Genomic DNA, 27,535 nt, shown 5'->3' with positions numbered 1-27,535 from the left:
CATAGCACATCACACGTGTGCTGTGCACAGCCACACGTCACACATGCTCTGCATGGCCACACACATGCTCTGTGCACGGCCGCATACCAAGCCACACACATGCTCTGCACAAATACACACATCACACACATGCTCTGCGTGGCAAGTCACACACCATCACACACATGCTCTGCGTGGCTATATACATCACATGCATACTCTGTGCACACCTGCGCACGTCACACGCATGCCACACGCCACATCACAGGTTCTAGTTGCATCTCCCAAAGGTGATGCTATAATTTCCACTCTGTCCAGAATGCTGTTCGATTCTGTGGGTTCCTTATTAGGAGTAGACTGGCCAGCTCTGGAACACGCAGGGTTTTCCCAGCCCCCGCTACCCCTACTGGGGTCCTCCGGCCCTGACCCCGTTTTGTCCAGCGTCCGTTCTAACTTGGCTGTGGTCGAAGGGCCCTGCATGTGGCAGCTCTGGCTGAATATCCGTGTGCCCGGGAAGGACGCGTCCTGCCACGGAACGTTCTGTGGACATCAGCAAGGCCCGGCCGGGTGCGTGTACTGTCTGTCCTTCTGAGAGGGCGGGTGCTGGTCCCACTGCCTGGGATTGAGTCTCTCCTGGCTCTGCTCTGCGAGCCGCTTGGCGCTCTCTGGCACAGTGCCCCCTGCGTCTGGGCTCCTGCCCGGGGACCCCTCCTTGACTTGCTTCTAGTCAGCAGAAGGGATGGGCACCCCTTCCATGCAGCCACTCTCCCAGCGAACTCGTCTTCTTGGGCTCTCGCCAACCCCCGGCAGGAGGCCGATGCCAGGACCTGAGCCACAGCCAAACCCGAGAGCTGGGAAGCGGGGCGGGGCGAGAGCAGCCTGGCTCGGAGCGGAGTTCCTGGGAGCACCCCTGCACCCGACGGCCGTCCTGCCCGGCCCAGACCTGGGTGCGAGTCCAGGCGCTGTGCCACGGCTGCCCCTCAGGCTCCCTCACTGACGGCAGCCTGGCCAGACTCTGTCCCGAGTGCAGACGGCCCTGCGCCGGGCCTGCTGCCCCCCCTCCCGTGGCCGCCACGGCCGGCAGCACCCTCCGGCCCGGGGTTGGCCTGCCAGCGGCTCCGGGTCCTGCTCCCTGGTCTCCCGGTCACTGAGCGGGCTCCAGCGCTCAGGTGCCGCCTCCGCTGGCCGCTGAGCTGGCACGGCGCCTCCCCGCTGCCCGGGTTCGCACGAGGACCTTCTGGCGTGGCTGTCAGCAGGCTCCGCTCACCTGAGCGTGGCTTCCGCAGGAGCACGGGCCAGCAGCTGGCCTTCCGTGTCGGTCGGCGCTGCTCAGTCCTGCTGGGTCCTGAGCACCTGAGGTTTGGTGCGGAGGGACCTTGAGGAAGTTCCCGGCGCCTGGCTGGTCAGAGCTGGTGACCCACCCCCAGGAGGTGTGGCGGGCGGCGTCCAGCGCCTTCTCGGGTGCTCTCCTGCTCTCCCTTTGCAACCGACGCGTGGGAGGCGGCGTTCCCGCACCTGCACCACCAGGCCCAGCATCTCGCCGCGCCCTCGCAGCCCCTCTGCTGCAGGCCCCGCCTCCCGGCCCGCAGGGGCGCCTTCTCTTCAGCGTCTGCAATACTGTCCTCGGCTGAGGTGACCCCCCACCAGGCACCCCCGGGCTCCTCCTGCCTGTGCCCCTGGAGCCACACTCCGACGCGTCTGAGCGCCCTCGGGGACTGGAAGACGGACTCCCAAGCTCCGCGGTCTCGCCTGCTTCTGCACACGCTCCGGCCACTGGCGGGCCCTCTTCTCTGGCACCCGGCTCACGTCCTCTGCTTAGACTGCGGACTGGCCCACTGCTCTGAGGACCAACCGCTCTTCCCGAGTCTGAAGCTGGTCCCACTGCTAAGTAGCTCTGCGCACCCGCATGTCCCTGCTGGGTCTGGGGTCCTACTGTCAGGCCACACCCCACTAACAGCCCTCCTCCCGCTCTGCCCTGATGGTGAGCGGCTGCTCGGCGGGATCTCACGGCGGCTCTGGACCCTCGGCACAGCTGGAATTCAGGAGCAAAAATGGCTCTCAGGCCCGTGTGGCTCAGTGGCTGAGCGTTAACCCACGAACCAGGAAGACACAGCTCAATTCCCAGTCGGGGGCGAGGGGGGGTACATGCCCAGTGGGGGGCCTGCAGGAGGCAGCTGATGGGTGTTCTCTCACTGACGTTTCTCTCTCTCTCTCTCCCCCTCTCTAAAAAAATCAATAAAAATCGTTTTTTTAAGGACTTTCAGGTCAACATGTTGATAGGGTCAGCAGTCCTTCTGCTTGGTGGCCTCGCCACTTTCCAGCGACACAGGACACAGCTGGGGGCTGGCTCCCTGGCACCAGTCCCAGCCCCGGCATCGAGGTGGCCCCACAGCAGGACGGCCTTTGCCCGCCCGCCCACTGTCCACAGGCTGTGCCACCATCCAAGGCAGAAGGAATGGCCTGAACCCCTTCCTTCCTCCCTTCCTTCCAGCATCACCCACCCCCACAGGCCCAAGTGCCCAGAGCTGGCGGCCAGAGTGCTGCCAGTCGCCTCAGACACGGCCTCAGGGCACCTGTGCTATGAGGGCTGGTGCCAGGGAACCGGACAGAGGCACTGACCCCGCCCACCCTGACCCTCTGGCCGGGCTCCTGGCGGCACAGCAGGGACAGGCCTGGAGGCAGGGGCAGGCTGGCTTTGCCACCTGGAGCCCCACCCACACCACACACCCCCTTCTGAAACCCTTCCAACCTCCAGGGCCCACGGCGGCAACACCCAGGGACACGGCATCCGGCGTCCGACCGCGGGACGGTACCTTTTGTGGGACGGCCAAATGCCCGGCGGGCAGCGCTTCATGCTGAACATGTACACAGCGGCCTCGGCGGTGCTGAAGAGCCGGCAGAAGCACAGGAAGGAGCAGACGGCCACGGCCGACGCCGCCCTCCCGTCCTAGGAGAGGGCACAGGCAGCTCCCTGGGGCTCGGCTCCGCCTCCGGGGGCAGACAGCGGGCCTCCCCGGCAGAGCAGGTTCTGAACGTGCAGACACATCCCCACAGACGGGCGCCTTCGTGACGGCACAAGACGTGGCCTCTCCAACGGGACACGCTGGCCTCACTGCCCCCCACGTGCACCCCTCACTGAGCCCTCCTGGTGTCGCTGCGAGTGACTCTGACCAACACCAGGACGGCTGTGCTAACCTTCGCGCCCGCACTCGGCAGGTGCTGTGACGCCCGCACCTCAGCCTCACTGCGCAGTGGGTAGGGATCCCAGCTACTGTCAGGAGGGACAGAGGTGGGTGTCGGGGCAGCGGCCTCGGGGCAGGGCGGTAGAGACCCGTCGGTGCTGCCTCGAGGGGAGACGGGAGAACGCGCCTGGGCCGCATGCTGCATCAGAAGGGCAACCACCTGAGTGGGCAGCTTCCCAGCAGCAGCTGATGCCTAGGGGCCTGGGGTGCACCCACGCGGGAGAGGGCGCTTCACTGCTGGGCACCCAGACCCCGCCAGGGGGCACGTGCCAGCCCAGCGCCCCACAGTCCCCGGCTCGGGGAGGGGCAGGCAGCCGGTGCTCCGCTCCCCACCCGGCCGCCACTCAGGACACGCCCGTCTGACGCCCGGGGTCCACGACGGTCCCCCATCCCCCGGCCCCTTCCTCTAGCGCGGCGCACACTCACCGTGCAGTGCAGCACGCACACGTTCTTGTGGTCCTGCCGCAGCCACCAGTGCATGTCCCTGCAGAGGCTGTAGAGGCTGCGCAGGCTCGGGGCCCGCCGGGCGGCCCACCCGCACTCCGACACCTGCAGGACGGGCCCGGCTCAGCCTGACACCCTCAGCCCAGTCAGGAGGGCTCCCATCACGAGCGCCCGCCCTGCAGGCACACTCCTCTGCGACAGGACTGGTGCCGGTTACACAGACCTGGCAACGGGAACCAGGAGCCGGCCCCTGCCACGCTCGGTCAGCCGTACACAGCGTCCGTGACCCAAAACTCAGGGACCAGAAAACCATGTTCCCACGGGCGAGAAGCAGCGGGGCCCAAGGCTCGCTGGTCTCCGCACCTCCACCCGACTCAGCGGTGTCCGTGCCCGTGAGGTGACCCCGGCTGTCACCACGCCCCTGAGGACCGGCCCTGGCATCACAGCCGAGACCCTGCAGAGCCCGCTGCACGCGCTGCCTGGGACGTCAGCAGGCCTCGTGAGGCCTGCAGGGCGCAGCCGGGAGGCGGGCGGGGCACTCACGCGGTTGTGAAACTTGGCGGGCCGGTACGTCCTCGAGGACAGGTTGTAGACCGCGTAGTGTCCCGGGTGCTTGGAGTCCAGAAACAAGCGCACGTCCTCTATGTTGTTTTTGATGGCGGATTCCACACCCTCCGCCGGGAAGGACATCACTGAAAGCAAACAGCCCGTCAGCCCGGGGGGGGGAGGGGCGGGTTGGGGGCACCGTGGGGACCACGCTCAGGCCCCGTCCGGCCTCCAGCGGGTGCCGCAGTGCTGAGGTGCAGCCAGAACTCGCCGCCTGCGGCCCACCTGCCATCCACAGGAGCCCCTCGGGACCTCCCCACGGGGCCTCTGGGCGGTAGGTCCTGCCGAGACCCCACGCACAGCAGGGTCTCCCAGACTCCGATCTCGTCTTTGGTTTTGATTTGGCCTGGAGACTGCGTTTCAACGGTGCGTGGCCTCGCTCATTCCTCCACCACAGAGCCCAGAGAGGCCAGCCCGGGAGCACCGTCCACTGCGGGCCTGGAGGTGCCCTGACCCGGGGCCCTTCCCCGCCCCCGCCCTTCCCGCCCAGGCTGCAGCAGGCTACGTGGGAGGCCCGCGCCCCGTGCCATCGCCGACGGGAGGCCAGGAGAGCCCGTGGTGAGAGCGACCAACGCACCTGCGATCCGGGATGTGATGTAGGATATGTCCAGGTCTCCCTTCGCGTAACTGGAACCCAAAGGAACAGCGGGTTAGGACAGGAAACGCCCAGTGAGATGGGAGAGCTAAAGAGAGCAAGTCCTGGCGAGGCCCTGGGGTGAGCCTGTGTGTGTGTGTGTGTGTGTGTGTGTGGTGTGCACTCACGGGGATGTACGTGGGTCACTGCGTGTGAGTGCAGGCACGTGTGTGTGAAGCTGACGTCCCCGAGAGGCGGGGGAGAGGCAGGTACCCACACAGGCCTGACTCAGGGCTTGCTCCCCGGGAGGTGCAATGGGGAGCTGGTCGTGACAAGCGGCAGCAAACACGCCCGGCCGAGCCTCTGACCCGCACCGTCGTGCCTGGCAACCACGGGGAACGGGAAACTGCAGGCACCCCAAGGCAAGCGCCCAGCCTGAAGGGGCCCAGCCAGCATCGGCACCGGACACGGCGGGATGCTGAAACGACCAGCCAGAGTGTAAAGCAACGGTGACCAATGAGCCAGTGGACAAAGCAGACAGCCCGCGAGAACAGACAACGTGGGCAGAGACGGAAGGAAGCCCTAAGGAAGGGCCGCCTCGGCGCTGCGGCAGCACCAGGAAGTGCTGGGCTCCCTGGCTGGACACGGCCGAGGAAGCGGCTCCGAGCCACAGGGCACATCAGGAGCCTCCACAACAGGAAGGCCAAGGGGACCAAGACTGCCAACGCCAGGTGGCACCCAGGCTCGGGGACAAGCACAGAAGGCCTGACGCTCACGTCACGGGGACAGAGAGAAGGAACAGAAACGTCGGAGGATTTCCGCACATTCACGTCAGACACAAACCACGAATCCAGAAACTCCGAGGGAAACCCCGCCCCCCGCCCCCCGGCCCCGGATAAACGCCAGGAACCTGCGCCTGGGCACACGGTACCACCTGCAGAGTCAGAGGTGCGGACGAGGTCCAAGAGAAGCGGGTGGGGCACTGGCCTACGGGAACGAGGACAAGAATCACAGACCTCCTTCTCCTCCGACACCACCCGCGCGGGCCGAGCGGGAGAAGAGACCTGAAGGGCTAACGGAGAGCACTCCAGCACAGCTCGGGCCTGGGAAGCTGTCCTCCAAACACCAGAACTTTTTCCTCAAACAGAAACTGAAGCACCTGTTGCCAGCAGTCCTGTTTTGCAAGAAATGTTGTTAAAAGTTTCCTAGAGAGAAAAGGGCATCATACCGGCCAGAAACTCAGATCCACGTGAAGAACGAAGAGCATCCGAAAAGGAGCAGGTGAAGGGAGGACGAATACTTCTGTTTCTGTCAGTCCTAATTATCTAACAAGTGAGCCTGGTCAAGGTAACGGTGGCAACAGAGCGTCCGTGTGCTCAGCACACACTGTGTGCGTGTGCGTGTGCGTGCGTGCATGTGCGTGGACCGTGTGCTTCCACGTCAGTGACGAATGCCGTGACGACAGGGGAGTGGGTCACTGGCATCGAACCCCCGAATCCACGGCTGAGCGCACGCCACCACCCACAGAGCCACGGCTGGGAAGGCGAACAAGTCCAACACGGGCTAAGAACGGCGGTCATGGGGCCAAATAAAACCTCCATTCAAACCCCAAAGGCAGGAGGAGGAAAACAGGGACAAAGAGCAGAGCGCTGAGGAGGAAGCGGCCACAGAGGGGCAGATGCTGACCCACCGCTCCAACATCTCCCAGCGCCGGCGGCCTCCACGCCCGGTGACAGGCAGAGACCCCGCACCGACCATCTCCCAGCACCAACCATCTCCCAGTGCCGGCGGCCTCCACGCCCGGTGACAGGCAGAGACCCCGCACCGACCATCTCCCAGCACCAACCATCTCCCAGCGCCGGCGGCCTCCACGCCCGGTGACAGGCAGAGACCCCGCACCGACCATCTCCGAGCCGGGGGTCCATCTGCACAGCAAGCAGGGACCCTGCTCGAGGTTTCCTCAGCCTGTCCAGTAAGTGTTTTGCACGCTATATATTTTGAACGTATTCACTCCCAATTAGTGCTGTGTCTTTTTGCTATTTTAAGGAAATGTGGTAATTTGAGGAATAGAGAGTTTTTAAGTTAGTGAACTTTATTAACCATTCCTTCCATGGCTTGTGTATTTTGTCTCATTTAAGAAATCTTCCAGTGTCATAAAAATACCCCTCTATAGTTTATTAATTTTTCCTTAAAAACACACGCTTCTTAGAACTAACCGTTTAACTGGCCAGAATAACGCATTCGCTGCTGCTGGACAGGGACCCGACTTCCCCGCTGCAGGCAGGGCTTGGCGCCTGCACTGACCACGAGGCCGGGGCTCCCTGTCAGACGGTGTTTCGTGGGGTTCCCAGGCCTCAGTGCGCCATCTGTCAGCCTCAGCACTCAACTCACCACATGGACGCCCGAGAAAGGCCACAGGTGTAACAGGATCCTCCTCTATATTCTTGTTTTTTAAAATACTCCCGGGCAACAATTGGTAACATAAATTTTAAGATCAAAATCTATAAAAACAGCCTGGCCGGCGTGGCTCAGTGGTTGAGTGTCAACCTATGAACCAGGAGGTCAGGGTTCGATTTCAGTCAGGGCACATGGCCGGGTGAGGGCTTGATCCCCAGTGTGGGGCGTGCAGGAGGCAGCCGATCCATGATTCTCTCTCATCGTTAATGTTTCTCTCTCTCCCTCTCCCTTCCTCCGTGAAATCAATAAAAAAACATTCTTAAAAAACCTATGAAAACCATTTTTATGACAATGAATTTATAGCTTAATTGAAAAGTGATACCATCTTTAAATTCTCCCACATGTAAGTCTCTCCACTTGCTCAGGTCTAATTATGGTTCCCACTGGGCTCAGCCAGGCAGGGCAGGCTGGGCAGGGAGGTGGGTCCTGCTGGCTTCAGGAGCACCTAGGAGGGAGGAACGGCGCCCGCAGGCCTGGGGAGGCATCCCCGCTGGAGCCCAGCGTCAGCACCGAGGCCATGACCCTAGTCCGACCGTAAAACTAGTAAAACTCGGAGGCTAGGAAGCACGCAGGCAGCCTGACACGTTCGCTCTAGAATTCCTCTGCAGACACAGCTGAGAGGAACACGACTCCTGGGAAGGACGGACGGACGGACAGAGAGGCACACACAGACAGCAGCAGCGGCGCTGAGGGCTGCAGGACGTCAGGCGCGGACGGGAGGGGGAAGCTCAGGGGACGGGTGGGGGACCTGGGTCACAAACGGGGACAGTGCCCTGCTTGCATCAGCAGACAAGAACCAATGAAAAATCCCCAATAAGGTCCTCGTAGATTAAAGACCCGGGTGCGCAAGAAAACCATTAAAAATACGTTTAACTTAAACATTCTGAAACATGTATGTTGAAACACATCTAACCTTCCTACTCAGGAAAACAAACAAAAGACATAAAGGGAAGTATGGGTAGATTTGTGCTTTAATTAAAACCCCACAGAAAAAGACCAGTAACTGACAAGGAAAAGCCGTTTTTTCTTTTTCACGAAGTGAAATATAAAAACCTAAGCCCTCGGCCGAGTCTGGGCATCACGTCTATACGAGCAAGGCGCCGTGCCCACTGCACACGCTCCACAGCCCGGGCAGGAGGCACAAACCCCAGCGAGGTGGTGCCCCTCAGCTCCAGGGCCCCCGCGTGGCCGGCAGTGGGCCCGCACTTCTCCGCCACCCCAAGTCCCTCACGACGGGGGTGGGGGTGGGGGGGGGGAATGGGGGGGGAATGGGGGGGGAATGGGGCCCACCCCACAGCCACGAGTGCAGGCTCTGCCAGGCTGGGAGGCAGGCCGCGCTAAAGGTCAAAAACCCCCACACTATGGGAAAGCCACAAGCCGCCCGGGCCCTGAACCCACGCACCCTCGACTCACTTGGCGACGGACTGGATGACCTTGGAGGAGGTGTCCTTGAGGTTGGTGAGCAGGCGCCCGGGGCCCCCCCGCAGGATGTCCAGGAGCCCGCCGTAGGGCTGCTCGTACTCGGCAACCGCCAGGCCTGCAAGCAGAGACAGCTCAGGCCGGGCCACCGGGGCCGGTGGGGTTAGGACCGGGAGCGTCAGCATCCCCAGAACCTGTGAGGACCACACACTCCCCGTCACCCCGCCGTCTGCTGGACCCCACGTGGGCACAGGAACTAAACCAGCAGCTGGCATCGAAGTGTGCCCCACGCCCACAGCCCACCAGCTGCTCTCACAAGGGCCGAGCCTGGACCCAGCCGGCAAGAGTGAAGCCTCCGGATGCCCACGGCCTCCATCCCGTCTCTAGGATGTGCACCCATTCACTCCTGCAAACCTGGACCCCGGGCCCCCTGCATGCACGCACGCTGAGGACCCAGCAAAGGCAAGCCTCCACCCGAGGTGGGAGGACACAGGTGGACACGGAGGGCAGGAGTGGGGTCGTGCATATGGCCCGGGCCGAGCACAGAGAGGCCGTGGGACGGGACAGCGGGTGTGCTATCTACCTGCAGCGTACGGCCCGGTGTGAACAGAGTGATGGCAACCCTGGAGGATGTGGTCCCCAAAGGCAGCTGGGGGGCGGGGGGTTGGGGTAACAAGAGGAAGTCGTGGCCGGCACGCTGCACCTGTGCCCGAGGGTACCTGCGGCCTGTGTGCAGCCTCTGAGACCAGCCAGCAGCGCTGGCACAGGTGGCTGGGGCGCAGCTGGGACTGGGCCCCACGCTCCGGCTGTCAGGCAGCACAGAAAGCAGCCCACACGTCCTACGTGTAGAACATTCTTGCTGGCCATTCCCCAGGAAGTGACCAGCACTCGTGTGTGTTGAGCACATGTGGGCATGAGCGTGGTGTAAGCATGTACGAGCACGTGTGCACACGTGTGCGGTGTGGTCCTGTCCCAGCACCTGGAGAACGCCCCCAGGGCCGTCCGGGTGGCCCCACATGCTGGACATCCAGAGAGGTGACCAGACCCACGCTGTATGGAGATGGAGCCCGGGACCCTGACTCCCCAGGAAACAAACCTGATTCCACCCCAAACAACCAGAGTGGCCAATGGGATGGGGCGCGGGGCAGAGCACTGCCTGGCTGGGCCATCCAGAGCCTTCCCGGGCCTGCTGCACCAAGCCCGGCAGGGCTCCTCGGGGACCCGCTCCGCGTGCCAGCACGGGGCGCCCAGACCACAGGATGAGGTGCAGCTCACTCACAAATGCAACCGAGCGCGGGGAAACCCGCTGAGGCCCCTCTGCCGCGGCCACACCCTCTTCTGCCCAAAGAGCCCGCCTCTCCCCCAGGGCCTGGGACCTGCGCCCCCACCCCAAAGGCCCCGCACGCCAGGTGCCAGGGTGCTCAGAGCTCCTACGGCACAGGACAGGGTGCTGGCACGCACACCGCTCCCCAAGTTCCATCCTAAACGTGGCCTGGAGTGTCGCCTCCGCCAGTTCTGGGAGCTCTAGGCAGTTAGGGGACCCGAACGAGCAGCCACGTGCACTCACCTCCGCCTTGGCCGCTGCTCACGGGCCCCGCGGGAGGAGGTGGCCCTCGGGACGGGGCAGCGTTCCCATAGCCCCCGTTCTGCTCCAGGAGCTAAGGGTTCGAACAGCAAGGACTCAGCTTGTACAGGCCAGGGCCACCGTCCGCCGGCTCCGTGCAGGGAGAAGCCCTCCCTCCTGACGGCAGCCCATCTCCACCCGACCCTGGAAATCCCCACACAGAGGGTGGTCACACAGCGCTGCAAGCGGACATTGGGGTCACGGGCAGCCTGCCCGCTCCCACACGCCCACCGTGTGCCAGTCTCCCGCCCAGCGGCTCGCAGCCTGCCTGCCAGAGGGGTGGGCTGCGCAGCGAGGACCCTGCCTGCACCAAGCTGAGCCCACGGCCGGCGCTGGCCAGAGTCTCGACCCGCAACCTTCAGAGAGGTGCTCGGGCCCGGCTGGGAGGGCCGTGTGCCTGCTTCTCTCCTGTGAGGTCCCCGGCCGTGGCCGTTTCCGGTGCCGTGTTTGAGAACACCCTTGTTATGGAGCTGAAGTTTCGCCACATGAAGCTCACGCGGTAAAACGAAGGCGACGTTGCCTTTCTCTGGCCAAGCAGGTGGCAGGCGGCGTGGCGGTGGGCAGCCAGGCTTTCTCCACGCCGTCTCACCGCCAGGCTTCCGGCTGCCAGGCAGGCACACCGTCCGCTGGGACCGCACACGCCAGGCCACTCAACCCGATGCCCTGCTGCCGAGGGCATGCAGACACCACTGTCCTCGCCTGCGTGAGGCCGGCCAGTCCTCCCTCGGCTGCTCCTGGGCTCCAGGCCCGACCCGCAGGCACGGTCCTCACTGCCCGGGCAGAAGAGGCTGCAGGAGGCAGTGTCTGCACCAGGGCCCCGAGTTCTGAAAGCGCCAAGATCGAAAGGTGCCCTGGCGCCCACTGACCAGCGGCCTGTCTGTCCATCGGCACCCCCACCGCACCCCAGAGGACTCCTGGCGGCACACACGGGGCAGCCCCAGAGCAGACGCCTCCGAGCCGCGTCCACCCCCACGCCCTCCCTGCCCCTCCTCCCCGCGCTGGCCGCTGTCTGACGGGGCACGTCTTCCTTCCAGCTCCTGCCCACGCTCCGAGCCGTCTGCCTGTGCCGGCTCCCTCCTGCCAGGGACCCCGCCCTGGAGTCCCCGGGGCGTGGGGACGGCCTGCACAACGGTCAGCCCTTTAACGCAGACGGGGCCTCGGAGACCCTGCTCTGAGCAGCACCTGGAAGGCCCTACCTCAGTGATGGGCGACTTGGGGTTCACGCTCCGGGCAGCCGCGATCTCCTGCAGCTGGTTCACCAGCTCCGTGATGGACAGCCTCTCCTCCGGGTTGACCTTCAGCGTGGCGCCTGCAGTAGGGAAGGGTGCGCTCAGGGTCCCAGGACCCCAGGGACCCACGCCCTGCCCTGTGGAGGTGACGGACCCACGGAGGGCCTCGTTTACAGACTTTAACAGCAAGCAAGGCCACAGCCCGAGGAGCAACAAGAGCCGCCGTTTGGAGCACGTAACTCTCACGGCTGACGGACGGGAAAAGCCCACAGGGAGGCTGCCAAAGGGCCACGCAGCACGTTACAGGAGGCGTGTCCTCCGAGGTCCCTGCACACGGGACTTACGGATGAGGCCGTGGAACACGCAGTACCGAGTGTCGTCAGCAGGGATGCAGTACTTCCCGTTCACGATGCGAAGCTTGGCTCCGTCTTCAAAAGGGTGCTGCCCGAAGCACAGCAGGTACAGGATGCAGCCCAGCGCCTGTGGCCGGAGGGCGAGGGTCAGGGGGCGGAGGGGCAGGGCGGCCCTCCTGGGTCCACAGGGGAGTCAGGCTCAGGCTGCTCTGACTTACGCCGGTGAGCCGTGGGACGGCTCCCCGCGCACACAGCGCCCCCCCACGCGCACAGCGCCCCCCCACGCGCACAGCTCCCCATGTACACAGCTCCCCCCATGGACACAGCTCCCCCCATGGACACAGCTCCCCCCATGGACACAGCTTCCCATGTACACAGCGCCCCCCATGTACACAGCTTCCCATGTACACAGCTCCCCAAGCGCACATACCCCCCATGTACACAGCTCCCCCACACGCACATTCCCCCCCATGTACACAGCTCCCCATGTACACAGCTCCCCAAGCGCACATACCCCCATGTACACAGCTCCCCCAAGCGCACATACCCCCACGTACACAGCTCCCCAAGCGCACATTCCCCCATGTACACAGCTCCCCATGTACACAGCTTCCCCACGCGCACATACCCCCACGTACACAGCTCCCCAAGCGCACATACCCCCCATGTACACAGCTCCCCATGTACACAGCTTCCCCACGCGCACATACCCCCCATGTACACAGCTCCCCAAGCGCACATACCCCCATGTACACAGCTCCCCCACGCGCACATTCCCCCATGTACACAGCTCCCCAAGCGCACATACCCCCCATGTACACAGCTTCCCCACGCGCACATACCCCCCATGTACACAGCTCCCCCACACGCACTACCCCCATGTACACAGCTTCCCCACGCGCACATACCCCCATGTACACAGCTCCCCCATGTACACAGCTCCCCCACACGCACATACCCCCATGTACACAGCTCCCCCACGCGCACTACCCCCCATGTACACAGCTCCCCCACGCGCACATACCCATGTACACAGCTCCCCCACGCGCACATACCCCCCATGTACACAGCTCCCCCATGTACACAGTCCCCCATGTACACAGCTCCCCCACACGCACATACCCCCCATGTACACAGCTCCCCCACGCGCACTACCCCCCATGTACACAGCTCCCCCACGCGCACATACCCCCATGTACACAGCTCCCCCCCACACACACACACAGCTCCCTGCACAGCAGCCCTCGTTCTGTGCTCCTCAGGGACCACGAACATGGAGGGCAGAGTAGTAAACAAGCTCCAATCTCTCATTCCTGGTGAAAAAGCCCTTTCAAAACGAAAGCTCCACATCCAAGCCCTGGATCTGTGGGCGGGGACAGCAGGGTGACTGGGGAGGAAGAGGACAGCTGGGTGACTAGGGAGGAAGAGGACAGCAGGGTGACTAGGGAGGAAGGGGACAGCTGGGTGACTAGGGAGGAAGAGGACAGCTGGGTGACTAGGGAGGAAGGGGACAGCTGGGTGACTGGGGAGGAAGAGGACAGCTGGGTGACTAGGGAGGGAGGGGACAGCTGGGTGACTAGGGAGGGAGGGGGACAGCAGGGTGACTGGGGAGGAAGAGGACAGCTGGGTGACTAGGGAGGAAGGGGACAGCAGGGTGACTGGGGAGGAAGAGGACAGCTGGGTGACTAGGGAGGAAGAGGACAGCTGGGTGACTAGGGAGGGAGGGGGACAGCTGGGTGACTAGGGAGGAAGGGGACAGCTGGGTGACTAGGGAGGAAGAGGACAGCTGGGTGACTAGGGAGGGAGGGGGACAGCTGGGTGACTAGGGAGGAAGGGGACAGCTGGGTGACTAGGGAGGGAGGGGACAGCTGGGTGACTAGGGAGGAAGAGGACAGCTGGGTGACTAGGGAGGAAGAGGACAGCTGGGTGACTAGGAAGGGGGACAGCAGGGTGACTAGGGAGGAAGAGGACAGCTGGGTGACTAGGGAGGAAGGGGACAGCTGGGTGACTAGGAAGGGGGACAGCAGGGTGACTAGGGAGGAAGAGGACAGCTGGGTGACTGGGGAGGAAGAGGACAGCTGGGTGACTAGGGAGGAAGGGGGACAGCAGGGTGACTAGGAAGGAAGGGGGACAGCAGGGTGACTAGGGAGGAAGGGGACAGCTGGGTGACTGGGGAGGAAGGGGACAGCTGGGTGACTGGGGAGGAAGAGGACAGCTGGGTGACTAGGGAGGAAGGGGACAGCTGGGTGACTGGGGAGGAAGGGGGACAGCTGGGTGACTGGGGAGGAAGGGGACAGCTGGGTGACTGGGGAGGAAGGGGACAGCTGGGTGACTGGGGAGGAAGGGGACAGCTGGGTGACTAGGGAGGAAGGGGGACAGCTGGGTGACTGGGGAGGAAGGGGACAGCTGGGTGACTAGGGAGGAAGGGGGACAGCTGGGTGACTGGGGAGGAAGGGGACAGCTGGGTGACTGGGGAGGAAGGGGACAGCTGGGTGACTGGGGAGGAAGGGGACAGCTGGGTGACTAGGGAGGAAGGGGGACAGCTGGGTGACTGGGGAGGAAGGGGACAGCTGGGTGACTGGGGAGGAAGGGGACAGCTGGGTGACTGGGGAGGAAGGGGACAGCTGGGTGACTAGGGAGGAAGGGGGACAGCTGGGTGACTGGGGAGGAAGGGGACAGCTGGGTGACTAGGGAGGAAGGGGGACAGCTGGGTGACTGGGGAGGAAGGGGACAGCTGGGTGACTAGGGAGGAAGGGGACAGCTGGGTGACTGGGGAGGGAGGGGACAGCTGGGTGACTGGGGAGGGAGGGGCCACGTCCACGTTTTTCGTGATAACACAGCACAGGCGGACAGCCCTGGGGCAGAACACGAAGGAACCCACAGGTAGCTGGGACGTCCGCAGACATGCCCCGAACCCAGCCCAGTCTCTCCTCACTGTTGACGACCTACAGCACCCACTGGGGACACGGCGGAGACCCTGGGAAACCTCATCCAGCTGAGGATGCACAGCACACACCGCAGATGCCCCAGCCCAGCACGCAACTCCAGGGCCACCCTTTCAGCGCCTGTGTGTGTGTATGTGTGTGCGCACATGCACACGTGTGACTGTGTGTGTGTGTGTGTGTGTGTGTGTGTGTGTGTTTTCCATGGGCTAGGGCGGCTGAGGGCCCACCGGGGGTCACCTGAGACTTGGGAAGGGAAGACAGATCACTAAGCACAGCTCCAGCCCCCAGGTCCCAGCAGGTCACTCATTTCAACGGCCACCTGCCTCCATGGCACCAGGACAGGAGCTCCCGCCGCAGCGGGCCAGCACCGGACACGGGCCTCACAGGCCCAGACTGGGGGCCTGAGGTGCAAGGCGCAGGGAGGCCTGGGCTGAGGTGTCCCTGTCCCTGCTCTTAGGGAGGCAGGGGGGCCGCAGGGCACCCACAGCAACGAAGGAGCCCAGCCAGGCACGACTCCCAGCCGACACGGGCTCCGGCCCCACGAGCCCTGGCTCCACCAGGCCTGCCCCGTGCAGGGGCTCTACCCGCAGGCGGCAGACCGCTGGCTGACCCCACCCAACCCGACCCACCGCCCTCTCCTCAGCCCATCCCCACTGGCAGCCGTGACAGGAAAGAAAGAAAAAGAAGAGGCCAAAGAAGCGTGGCATCCAGAGCCACAGGAGCAGAGAGCCCACAGGGAGCACAGGGAGCACAGGGAGCACAGGGAGCAGAGAGCCCACAGGGAGCACAGGGAGGACAGGGAGCACAGGGAGCACAGGGCCCACAGGGAGGACAGGGCCCACAGGGAGCACAGGGCCCACAGGGAGCACAGGGAGCACAGGGAGGACAGGGCCCACAGGGAGCACAGGGCCCACAGGGAGCACAGGGAGCACAGGGAGGACAGGGAGGACAGGGAGCACAGGGAGCACAGGGCCCACAGGGAGCACAGGGAGCACAGGGCCCACAGGGAGCACAGGGAGCAGAGAGAGGACAGGGAGCACAGGGAGGACAGGAAACACAGGGAGCACAGGGAGGACAGGGAGGACAGGGAGCACAGGGAGCACAGGGAGCACAGGGAGGACAGGGAGCAGAGAGAGGACAGGGAGCACAGGGAGGACAGGAAGCACAGGGAGCACAGGGAGCACAGGGCCCACAGGGAGCACAGGGAGGACAGGGAGGACAGGGAGGACAGGGAGCACAGGGAGGACAGGAAGCACAGGGAGCACAGGGAGCACAGGGAGGACAGGGAGCACAGGGAGCAGAGAGAGGACAGGGAGCACAGGGAGCAGAGAGAGGACAGGGAGCACAGGGCCCACAGGGAGCACAGGGAGGACAGGGAGCACAGGGAGGACAGGAAGGACAGGGAGCACTGGGAGCACTGGGAGCACAGGGAGGACAGGGAGCACAGGGAGGACAGGAAGCACAGGGAGCACAGGGAGCAGAGAGCCCACAGGGAGCACAGGGAGGACAGGGAGCACTGGGAGCACAGGGAGGACAGGGAGCACAGGGAGGACAGGAAGCACAGGGAGCACAGGGAGAACAGGGAGGACAGGAAGCACAGGGAGCACAGGGAGGACAGGGAGCACAGGGAGCACAGGGAGGACAGGGCCCACAGGGAGGACAGGGAGCACAGGGAGGACAGGGAGGACAGGGCCCACAGGGAGGACAGGGAGGACAGGGAGCACAGGGAGCACAGGGAGGACAGGGCCCACAGGGAGGACAGGGAGGACAGGGCCCACAGGGAGCACAGGGCCCACAGGGAGCACAGGGAGCACAGGGAGGACAGGGAGGACAGGGAGCACAGGGAGCACAGGGAGGACAGGGCCCACAGGGAGGACAGGGAGCACAGGGAGCACAGGGCCCACAGGGAGGACAGGGAGCACAGGGAGCACAGGGAGGACAGGGCCCACAGGGAGCACAGGGAGGACAGGGAGCACAGGGAGCACAGGGAGGACAGGAAGCACAGGGAGCACAGGGCCCACAGGGAGCACAGGGAGCACAGGGCCCACAGGGAGCACAGGGAGCACAGGGCCCACAGGGAGCACAGGGCCCACAGGGAGCACAGGGAGCAGAGAGAGGACAGGGAGCACAGGGAGGACAGGAAGCACAGGGAGCACAGGGAGCAGAGAGAGGACAGGGAGCACAGGGAGGACAGGAAGCACAGGGAGCACAGGGAGCACAGGGCCCACAGGGAGCACAGGGAGCACAGGCACTGCGGCCTCACCCAGATGTCCTGCTTCTCGCCGATGGGGAAGTTGGAGTACAGGTCCACGATCTCGGGCGTCCTGTACATGGGCGTTGTGTTCCTGGTGACCTGAAGAACAGACGCACTTTTCACAGGGAAGTTGTTTGGCATCGGTGTCCACGGCCTCCCTGCAGGAAGCGCACGTCCACCCCAGGGCCCAGCATCTCTCGCCCGGGTGCTCGCCTCCTCTCCTCACCCCACGGCCGCCTCCGCAGCCCCAGCTCTTGCTGGAGTGGCCACACCCAGCACCCACTGTGGGATGTCAGCTGTGTGTCCAGGAGACTCGTCTCAGCGGAAGTGGACGGCGGTCCCTTCCAGGGCGGCCCACCGCCGGCCCCGGGAGGTGGGCCACGTGTGGCCCGAGAGGAGGGCTGTTTTCAAAGCCGCCTCCTGCGAGTCCTCGTGGACAGAGACCCTTCGTCCCGGGAGAGAGCTACACTGAACTTATGGACAGCCAGGCTTTTACGTGAGAAGCCCGAGACCCAGGCAGGCAGGGTGGGCCCTGTGGCCGAGACTGGGGCCCAGCATGGGGGAGGCAGCGTGGCCCACGCGTGGCAGACACACACCCACCAACCCCGGGCCAGAGATGCCGCTGGCACATGCCGTGACCCGGGCGAGACAGGGAGGCTAACCACGGTTCTCCCGGGAAGGTCTGCTTCAGGAGGAGGAGGGCCTGGGCGGGACGAGCGCCCGGGAGACACCCAGGGCCAACACAATGCCACGTCCAGGTGCGTAAGGATGCTGAGCCCGGGAGGGAGGCGGGCAGAGGGCACTGAGACCCGGACGCGGCCGCAGAGCCTCCGCACAGGAAGTCACCAAGCTGCAGGCCCGTGACCCACGTGTGTGCGCGTGTTCCCTGCACTGAGACGGCGTGCTAGCAGCCGTGTGAGGCACGGACCCCGGCCCAGCGCGACGCCCCTACAGCACGAGGAGTGGGTGTAAGCCGCCCCACACGCAATGCTGAGCGCCTGCCGCAGCTCACCTCCTCCTCCACCAGGGCCCGTCGCTGGGCGCTCCAGCTGTAGTCGGGGACGTGCGTGACGGTCGTGGCGCTGCCGAAGTCGCACAGCTTAATGGTCCCCTGGTTACTCAGCAGTAAGTTCTCAACCTGAAAAATTCCAGGAGACCGTCCTTAGGGATTTGGGGTGCAGACAGCCAGCTGGCTCTGAGGGGAAAATGCAGCACCCCCCTTCTTTTTGGTCAAAATCAGCGTGGGTACCTTTAGAAGCACGTAATTCAGAAAACGTCAGCCTCAGTCAAAAGATACACGACGTCGATGCCACGGGGCACACAGTGAGAGCCTTTGGAAAAGGCTGCACTGACCCAGGTTGAAAGCCGCCCTCTCTGACAAAAGCCCAGCGACCGGAGGGCGAACGACCGAACGACCAGAACGACCGTCGGCCAGCGGCTATGACGCACACTGACACCAGGGGGCAGACGCTCGAGGCAGGAGCTGCCCCCGGTGGTCAGTGCGCTACCACAGTGGGAGCGCCGCTCGGCCAACCGGGATGAGTGGCTGCTCCGGCTGCGAACCCCAAGCCGACGGGCAGGAACCCGGGCTGTGGTCATCGCCTCCTCACCCCAGGCTCCTCCTCCTCACTCCCTGCTGCCTCCTCCGAGCGCCCGCAGGCCGTGCAGCGCCGCCGCCGCCAGGCTCACAGGCTGACCCTAGAGGCTGGGAGGTGGGTTCGTGGCCGCCACGGACTGAGGCCTCCTCCACCGCCTCTCAGTGCTATTGTCCCTGGGCCCGGCCCCGACCAGGTCGCTGGAGAGGCGAGCGCTCCAGCTCCACGGAAGATGCCGGACCAGGGAGCGGCGCTCAGAGGGCAGGTCCACAGCTGCTTGGCTCACCGGGATGAGTGGTGCTCCCACAGCGCCGATCCCCGCAGGCCACGCCCCCACCAGCGCACAAATCCGTGCACCGGGCCTCTAGTCCTATGTCATTAACGTCCTACATGATAAAAGCCTAAGATGCAAACTGTCCCCTTGACCGGGAGTTCGACCGCTTGCTATGATGTGCGCTGACCACAAGGGGGTGGCGTGGAACATGGCAGGTGTCAGTGATGCAGCACTGGCAGCGGGCGACAGTGGAGGCGCTGCTGGCCCCGATGAGAGCGGGACCGCAGCGGGATGGTGGAGCGGGTGGCGCCAGGCCAAGGTGGGTGCGAGCAGGGCCCGATGACTCAGGTGGAGGGGGGCGCGGGGATCCGGGGGCCCAGGTGCTGCCCAGAGCCCAGAGGTCAGCTGGGACCTGCCCTTCCACACCAGACACTCGCGCTTCGATCACTGGCCAGGCCGAGGGACCGCACCCGCGCACGGTTCGTGCACCAGCCTCTGGTCAGCCAGACGAAGGAGCTGTGCAGGATCCAGCCGGAAGCCGCCACCGGAGAGGCACCTTTAAAATGCAGCGTAAGCAGGAGCCACGCTCTGACAGCAGAGACAGACCTGTCCCAGCCCCTCGAGGGCACGTCCACCAAGGCCCACAGCTGAGGACGGCTTTTACAATCTGCGTGCTGGGAAAAGTCAACAATTCTTCACCGCCTGGGGCCGCGGGGGCCGCGGGGCCCGCAGAGCAGCCATGTTTACCGTCAGGCCCTGCCCAGAGAAGCCTGTCGACCTGCTCGGGGACGGCCGAGGCAATCCCACGGGTGGAACCTGATCAACGGGTTAAGACGTGTGTGAGGAGACACAGAGCTGAGAAGAGCCAGGCGACCCCGAGGCAGAGGTCAGCCTGGCTGCAGCCCCGAGGGGAGGGCGCCTACCAGGACCCGTGCCAGGGGAGCGGGACAGGCCAGGGAAGAGAGGCCCTGCCTCTACACGCAAGGGCGGCCTCAGGCCTCAGGTCAACACTCGGGGCAGGAGCACGCCAAGCCGGGCAGCTGACCAGCCACCGCAAGCAGCACCTGAGCAGACACGGCCCGCTGAGAGCCAGCACGCAAACACCCCACACGTTCCCCACACGCGGCTTCTGCGGAGGAGACAGAAACACCACGCGGCAGGAACACAGGCAAACACCGCACAGGTGCGTCCCCAGAGGGAATCCAACGCCAATGCACCTGAACACGGGATCTGCCACAGAAGGAAAGAGCCACGAGGCCCACGGTCTGCTGCCAACACCAAGAGCCCCACGCGCAAGGCTCAGAGGTCACCCGCGTGGGAAGCAGCGACCCCACAGCGCACACTCTCTGCCAACTGTGGGCCATGAGACGGACGAGCCCTAAACCACAGCGCTGAGCAGAACGCCGCACGAGGGATGCCCTCCGGAGCCACGCGCAGCAGACAGGTCGCCGCCCGGGGCCTGTGGACAGGCCACGGGGACACCTGGCGCACACAGGGCACGGAGGTGAGGGAGTAAACCAGGCGTGCTCACAGACACGGCTCTCTAACCTCACTCCTCCTTTTCACACACACAAGCACATGCGAACACGTGAGCACAACAGTCCTGAAGGCACGGGAAACCCTAGCCGGTAAGCGGGAGAGCCCCGACGGCAGAAAAGGCCTCCAACCCCTAGCACCACCACCGCCCGGCGCCCTCCCAACCCCGTGGGGTGGTGCCTGCCAACAGCTTAAAACCACCTCTCGGGTTCGGGGGGAAGAGAAGGCCAGGTCCTCAGAGGTTCAAATCTAGACGAAGACAATGACCCTAGACGGGGTGTCAGAGAGCACATCTGGGGAGCACCAGGGAACGGGCTGCAGACTGGGTGTGAAAGGATATGAGCAGCGACTGCCCATCTTTCCATCTTGTGACACATAAACTAACTACTAAGATGCTGCAGGCACCCAAAAGCGTACAGTAGGTCCTTGGGGGCTACCTCGGAGATGCGTTCCTACGGCGCAACGTAACGCGATTTTCGCCGTAAGTCGGAACCCGCCTACATAAGCACCTACGTCACTCACACGGAGCACAGACACAGCAGTGATGACGTGACACAGTAAAGAAGATTTAAAAGAAAGACAATTCCTGACCTTTACTTGTGGTAAATAAATAATAAAAAACATAAAGCGCATATGTACAGACGTCGAAATGATGGAACTTTTTTATAAATAAACGCGAGACGGCGACGTGACCACGAAACAACATTTGTCGAGTCCTACGTGACCCGAGCACTGCCTGCATTCTGCTGGTCTGACCAAAAACAGGTGCCATCTTGACGCATTCACACTGGACACCTACTGTGCTGCTGCTGTCGTTTTCCTACTTGGGAAGCTAAGGGAAAGGAGGTCGGTGCCCTGACCGGAGAGCCAATCCTCGCAGCGCCCCGTGAACGCCTCTGCGCTAGCGAGTGTCTGGGTGCTGCGAAGGCAGGGATGGTGCAGCTGCTAAGAAAACTCCCGTTCTCCCACAGTTTTGTGCTCAAGTGTCCAGGCGTGAAATGGAGTGATGTCTGGGGCCCGGCTTTAAAATCCTTCAGGAAAACCCACTTCTCGAGGAAGCCGGATGAGAGGCGGCTGCCGCCCAAGACGTGGCCAGAGCCAGGCACAGCTCTGGGTGCGGGACAATTTCCACAAAGTCTTGGGTTTTCCAAAGACACAACAGGGGGAATAAAAACCCGGCCAGCCCGGCCGGCGTGGCTCAGGGGCTGAGCATCGCCGTATGAACCAGGAGGTCATGGTTCGGTTTAATTTCCGGTCAGGGCCCATGCCCGGGTTGCAGGCTCCATCCCCAGTGGGGGACGTGCAGGAGGCAGCCGATCCATGATGCTCTCTCATCACTGATGTTTCTCTCTCTTCCTTCCCTTCCTCTCTGAAATCAATAAAAATGTATTTTTAAAAAACACACCAGGCCATAAGCCAGAAAACATCGCAGCACATATAACTCAAACAAAGACCAAGTGTGGACATACGAGGAGCTCCAAGCAATAACGTGACAGAGCAAAAAGCAGGAAAAGGACCGAAAACAACCGTAACTGAAGAGCATGAGCAGCAACAAGCACTTAACTCACTAACAACCAGGAAAAGCAGAACCGCTACACTCACCGCCCCGCCCCCCGCCCCGCCCCGTGAAATGAAGGCGGCAGCTCCGCGCACAGATAGCCAGCGGCACGCGCTGGAGCCCGCCTGCACGGGAGGACACACTCAGCACCTCCGGCAGGAAAGCGACCCTGCGTGAAAGGCAGGCGCTGACACCACCCACGCTGCAGGCCGCCCTGGACCCCGAGGGCACGTCCATGGGAGGCTCACTCCTTGTCTCCAGGGAGGACGAGGGCCACAGCCCAGAGCTGGGGCACAGGGGGAGCCCAGGCCCCCCAGGCCTCTCTCACGGCTTCAACCGAGGAGCTTCGGGAAAACCGCTCGCTGGGAAGGGGCTCCTGCATGGTCTCTGAGACTCGGCGGAGCCTGGCGGCCTCACTGGCAGAAGCCAGGCCTCCTAGCCGGGCGCGGCGGGGCGTGCGGGTGGGAGGCAGCACCTTGAGGTCCCGGTGGATGATGGGCGGCTTCTGCCGGTGCATGTGCTGCACGGCCCTGCACGTCTGGTAGAGGATCTTCAGGATGGCGTCGCACGACAGCGGCCCTCTGGTCTCGCTTTTCTTCAGAAACTCCACCAGCTGCCCTGCAAGAGACAGGAGACACTCATCCCCACGGGGCAGGGGCAGGGGCGGGGCCGCCGCCCTTACACGGGGGACACCGGTGGCCACGGCGCGGGCAGCACAGGCTCCCACAGCGAGTCGGAGACGGCAGGGGCCAGAGAAACCACAGCACAGCATCTTCTCGTCTCTCATGTCACACCTGCTCCACTTCCCTAAATGACACGGCCACCTGCCGGGGGCGTGGAATCCAACACGCACTCCGCACCGAGTGAGACTGCACACGGGCCAGGGGGAGTGACAGCACAGGCAGGCACGTGAGGCTTGGGCCCATCCTGTCGCCAGGGACACGTGTTCAGAAAACCTCAGTGCCCGCGCTGCCCTGGTCCCAGCCCGTCCCTGATCCAGGCCCGAGGCCACCTCAGTGACGGATGCAGCCACCGTGGCTACCACGGCTCCAGCTCCATGGTGGCCCTCAGCCACGCTGCCCGGCCTCCTGCGCTCAGACACCCCCCCTCCCCCCCGCAGGAAGCCAGCTCTGCCAGCCTGCGACACGGGCACCCGCTCCAGCTCATTTCCCCCGACGCTGGGCGAGTCACTGAACCCGCGCCTGCACACAACAGTGCCCCAACACCACGCTCACCTGGTGAGAGCACCGCCTGGAGAGGGGCGAGGGCCCCAGCCTGACAAGGCCCAGCGCAGAGCGAGCAGAAGCCGCCTGAGCTCCCAGACAAGGAGCAGGACAGACGCCACGGCACCAGCCGGAAACGGGCCCGGCAGAGGAGCGCGCTGCCCGGACGGAAAGCAGCGTGGCCTCACCCACGCCACCTGAGCGTCAGACCAGGCCACCGACTGGCACCCCCAACCCGAGTCCCCTGCGAATGCCAGCCACGGGGAGGCCAGGTCCCGGGAGAGACACGCAGCGACCCGTGCACCAACACTCGTGCACGAGGCAGGGAGCACGTCCCGCCGACACTGGCCAAGGGCCAGAGGTTTGGGTCTGCGGGCACCAGGCCTTGGAGAGCAGGCGAGCCTGTGGGCGCAGACTTTCCAGAAGGAAGTGTGTCTACGGAACCCCACTCTGAGCACACCTCACAGCGCTTTTCCAAGGAGCACACTCTCTCGTAACGAAAAGCAGCAGTGACGGTGGACACCTGCCACCTGGAAGACCCGGGTGGGGAGCCGGCCCCGCCCAGCCCGCCCAGTGAGCCGACGGGAAGCAGGGCCCAGACACAGCCCTCTCCCCCTCCCGTCAGTTCCCAGCCCCACTCCCCGGGGAGGGCCCGGCTTCCCCAGCCTATAAAGCCGCCTGCACCTGTTTCAGCCTGCTGCCTCCCCTCCTCACACCCCCCCGCCCCCCCCCCCCCCCCCGACTCCAGGGCTGCGCTGGCTGCTCAGGGCTCAGACCCTTGCCGCCACCTGCACCATCTCCTCCTCCTCTTGCAGAGGTGCCTGCGCTCACTGCCCCCTCCTCCGGGACAGACCTGCTCGTGGTGGCTGGGACCCCGGGGAGGGCCATCTGTGGGCGCAGCACGTGTCCCTCCCAGGGAGACGCCTGCCTCAGGGTCCCCTGCTGCTGCTCCCCGGCCTTGTGGCAGCAGGGCCCTAGCCTCCTCCCACACACGCCACCCACGCATGAGGCAGCACCCTGCCACAGGCCCGGGGGCCCCGCCTGGCTGCCGGCGCCTGGCCCACTGGGCCTCGCATGTCCTGTGCCCTCCTCTCCCCCTAAGGTACGCCACCACCAGCTGAGCCCGTGGCTCCAGGAGGGCGGACCCCGGCCCTCCACAGGCAGTGCAGGCAGACTGAGCCCTCCTCCTCCTCCTCGGTCAAGCACCGAGTGACCCCCCTGCCCCTGGGACTCTGTAGAAGGCACTGGGCCCCCCATCCCGTCGGTGAGAGAGCCTTTCCTCCTGGGAAGGGCCCCCTCCTCCGGGACCTGCGTGCGCCGGGAGCCGTTACCTCTGCAGAGCTCCGTGAGCAGCAGGAACTCGGCCTGCCCCGTGTCCGACTCCTCTTTCCCTATGGACGCTGCAGAGCAAAACTGGACAATGTTGGGGTGGCCAGAAAGCTTTTTCTGCAGGTGTCTTGTTAAAGGAGAACGCGTAAGTCTGCACACTTCACACAAACATGCCCAGCGGGCAAAGGCAGGCGTACAGCTGTGAGCACGAGGACTTACTCCCGTGTCATTGCTTATTGTTGTATTCTTTCCCACACAAACAACTGTAAGCCTACTTTTGCCCTCCCCTGTACAAACCATAATGCTGAACGACGTGATCTTAGACCTCAGCGCATCAGAGCGGAAAGGTGAGGGCCAGCAGAGGGGCAGGGTGGGGGGAGGGACCGCGAAGTGTGCACGGAGCCATACACACCTGACCACAGCCAGGCAGGCCAGCGGGAGAGAGCGCGGCGTGAGGCCGTGAGCAGTGAGGGTGTCTACCCGAAACTCAGGGAGGCAAGCACCCTCGGGCTCAGCGGCCGGCATGCTCCCAGGGACAGAGCTTCAGGAGGGAAGAGAGCAGATTGTGGCAGCGAAGGGGCAGCGCCAGCCGGGGGAGGCCAAGAAGAAAGCCAGCCGCCAACTACTTGTTGGCTGATGCTCTGCCCAGGGTGCAGGGAGGGCTGGGCGCCGTGGCGCAGGTCCAAGGGCTGCCCACCCCGGCACAGAGACCTCTGGGGCAGGACCCACATCTCCACTCCCAGAGCCATGGAGTCCCTTCCTGCTGCCCTGGGAGGGAAGAACAAGGAAACAGCTCCTTTTCACTAGAGACGGCCATAGACCAGCAGGCAAAGCGAAGCCCGCCGTCAGCTCCTCAACAAGCACGGCAGACCGCCGGCCCAGGAAAGGATACCAAGAAGCACACCTCCTGGATGATGGCGCGGCTCCTCTCCTCCTCGTTGGACAGCAGCCTCTGCAGTGGAGGGAACACAGGCAAGGTTAGTGGCCGCGTGTCTGGCTAGTCCGCGCAGAACGGATCAATGCACCGACCCGACCCACGCAGACACTGCACCGACCCCTGACCCACGCAGACACTGCACCGACACCTGACCCACGCAGACAATGCACCGACCCCTGACCCACGCAGACACTGACAGCGCAGAGGCCCCTGGAAATGGCCCCTGCAGCCCGAGGGCACAAGAAAACCACAGGAGGAGCCGCTCTGCCAACAGGCTGCAGGAAATGAGGTGGAAGAGGAGGCGCAGCAGAAAGGAGAGTCCTCGCCCTCGTCTCCCAGTCACGTGGGCCCCGTACAGCTTAGCCGCACGCCCAGGAGGCCACGCCACTCCGCTGCCCAGGCTGGACACCAGCCACCGCGACGAAACCAGACAGCCCTGCCCCGTCCCACCGTGAGCTGCTCTGGGGCGTGCGAGCGTGGCCTGCACGCGCGGCCCACCCGAGGGGCTGTGCCGCTCCCGCTCTCTGCCGAGTCTCACGTGCACTCTCGGCACTCGAGCTCCTCTCGCCCCAGGCCCCAAGCTGGACACCGCAGCCGTAACGTCCACTGAAAGTGCTGACGGCTCCTGGCCATCAGAGGGAACTAACAGGACGAGAGAGAACGCACAGAGAAACACACCGACAGGGGAACCCCTCAACACTGCCACTCTGAGGTTTCCTTTCAGGTAACCAAACCCATGCAGAAGGTGCCGTCCACCTTACCTTTAGCGCATACTCTCGGCCACTTCCCAGATCCTGAGCCTCATATACGAATGCAAACCCTCCTGAAATCAGAAAATAAACACATCAGCCCACGCTGTGATTTATTCAACATTTAGATGTCCTTACTAAGTCAATACAAACTGGACTTGCAGATAGCGATATGTTTTCTGCAAAAATAATGGCTCCAATTTACACGCAAAATTCAGTAACAAAATTCTGAAAAGATACGTCCTGAAATACAGACAGGTGATGTGAGTAAGCTCATGAAAACAGGTCCAACATCCCTGCCCACGAGGGACCCTTCGGCGGCTCTCTCATACTGGGTTGGCCCAGCAATTACCTCGCCCCCTTTTTTTAAATTGCAAAATTTAAATGGAAATGTAGCTCACATTCTGAAAAGACTAGAAAGCTATCTAGCTCCACGACTCTGCCCCAAACCCATTTCGTCCTACAGTTGCAAATTCCAACAAGTGATGAAAACCCGTATTTTCTTCCTAAATCATTTGACAGCAAAATATGATCGATTGTAAACGTACCGGCATCTGGGGCAACCCCTGGCGTGAACTGACGTGGAGCGGTTATAGCGCATCCCACAGTGACGGCACCTCCTGGCTTAGTTACCGACACATCAATGCACCTGGTTATGGAGTGCTTCCCAGCCCGTGGGGACACGCTGGGGGCCCACGGGTACATGTCATCTTTCTGAAACCTGAAGAGCTCTGAACTGCTCTCTGGCCCACGGGTTAAGGGCTTGGGACCGACCCCATGTTTATTTATACAAGACAGTCAGTTTCCGCAGCCTCGGCGCCACGGCAGCTATTTCACGTGAAAGACTTCACGCTGACTTCAACCGTTTCCTTTCCAAAAGAGGCTTCACGAGCTTTAGAGGCTGTGAGCCGCCAGCCCTAGCCACACTGGTTACTTTTACGTCCTGGCTCGCCTACAGGGCACAGGGAAGGGGCTGGCACATTTCCTCGTTCTTCTTCCTGGGCGCTGAGCGGAGGCACAGCTTCCTTGTCTCCCTGACCCCTTCCCACCTGCGATTCCCCTCCCAGCCCCTGGCCCTGGCCTGCTCCCGCCCCTCCCCCCACTGCGTGCCCCACCTGAGGCTCCCCTGCACTTCGCTGTCCTTCCATCACTGGAGCGCGTGTCTTACTTAAAGGCAGAAGCCACCTCCTGTCCACCATGAGTTTCTT

At 63.6% G+C, this 27,535-nt stretch overlaps 1 protein-coding gene across 2 annotated transcripts in view; it reads right to left on the bottom strand.

Annotated features, from left to right (window-relative positions):
• The window catches only part of GAK (cyclin G associated kinase), a 41,997-nt gene that overhangs the window by 13,275 nt on the left and 1,187 nt on the right, over positions 1–27,535 (bottom strand). The window contains exons 2-15 of one of the 2 annotated variants that reach the window (XM_080676292.1): positions 26,340–26,401; positions 25,534–25,593; positions 24,644–24,758; positions 22,565–22,707; positions 18,139–18,264; positions 17,136–17,225; positions 11,919–12,054; positions 11,542–11,654; positions 10,289–10,379; positions 8,716–8,839; positions 4,849–4,898; positions 4,209–4,357; positions 3,648–3,770; positions 2,793–2,926 (exon numbers count right to left, since the gene is read on the bottom strand). In XM_080676292.1, coding sequence (XP_080532418.1) covers positions 2,793–2,926; positions 3,648–3,770; positions 4,209–4,357; positions 4,849–4,898; positions 8,716–8,839; positions 10,289–10,379; positions 11,542–11,654; positions 11,919–12,054; positions 17,136–17,225; positions 18,139–18,264; positions 22,565–22,707; positions 24,644–24,758; positions 25,534–25,593; positions 26,340–26,401 — 1,516 coding nt within the window. Of the gene's footprint in view, positions 1–2,792; positions 2,927–3,647; positions 3,771–4,208; positions 4,358–4,848; positions 4,899–8,715; positions 8,840–10,288; positions 10,380–11,541; positions 11,655–11,918; positions 12,055–17,135; positions 17,226–18,138; positions 18,265–22,564; positions 22,708–24,643; positions 24,759–25,533; positions 25,594–26,339; positions 26,402–27,535 lie in introns of those variants that run through there. The other variant, XM_080676293.1, reaches the window with a different exon arrangement.

The sequence above is a fragment of the Plecotus auritus genome (assembly GCF_963455305.1).
Source record: "Plecotus auritus genome assembly, chromosome: 1".
Lineage (NCBI taxonomy): Eukaryota > Metazoa > Chordata > Mammalia > Chiroptera > Vespertilionidae > Plecotus > Plecotus auritus.
Note: the sequence above shows the minus strand (reverse complement) of the source record. Positions and strands in the feature narration are given on the sequence as shown.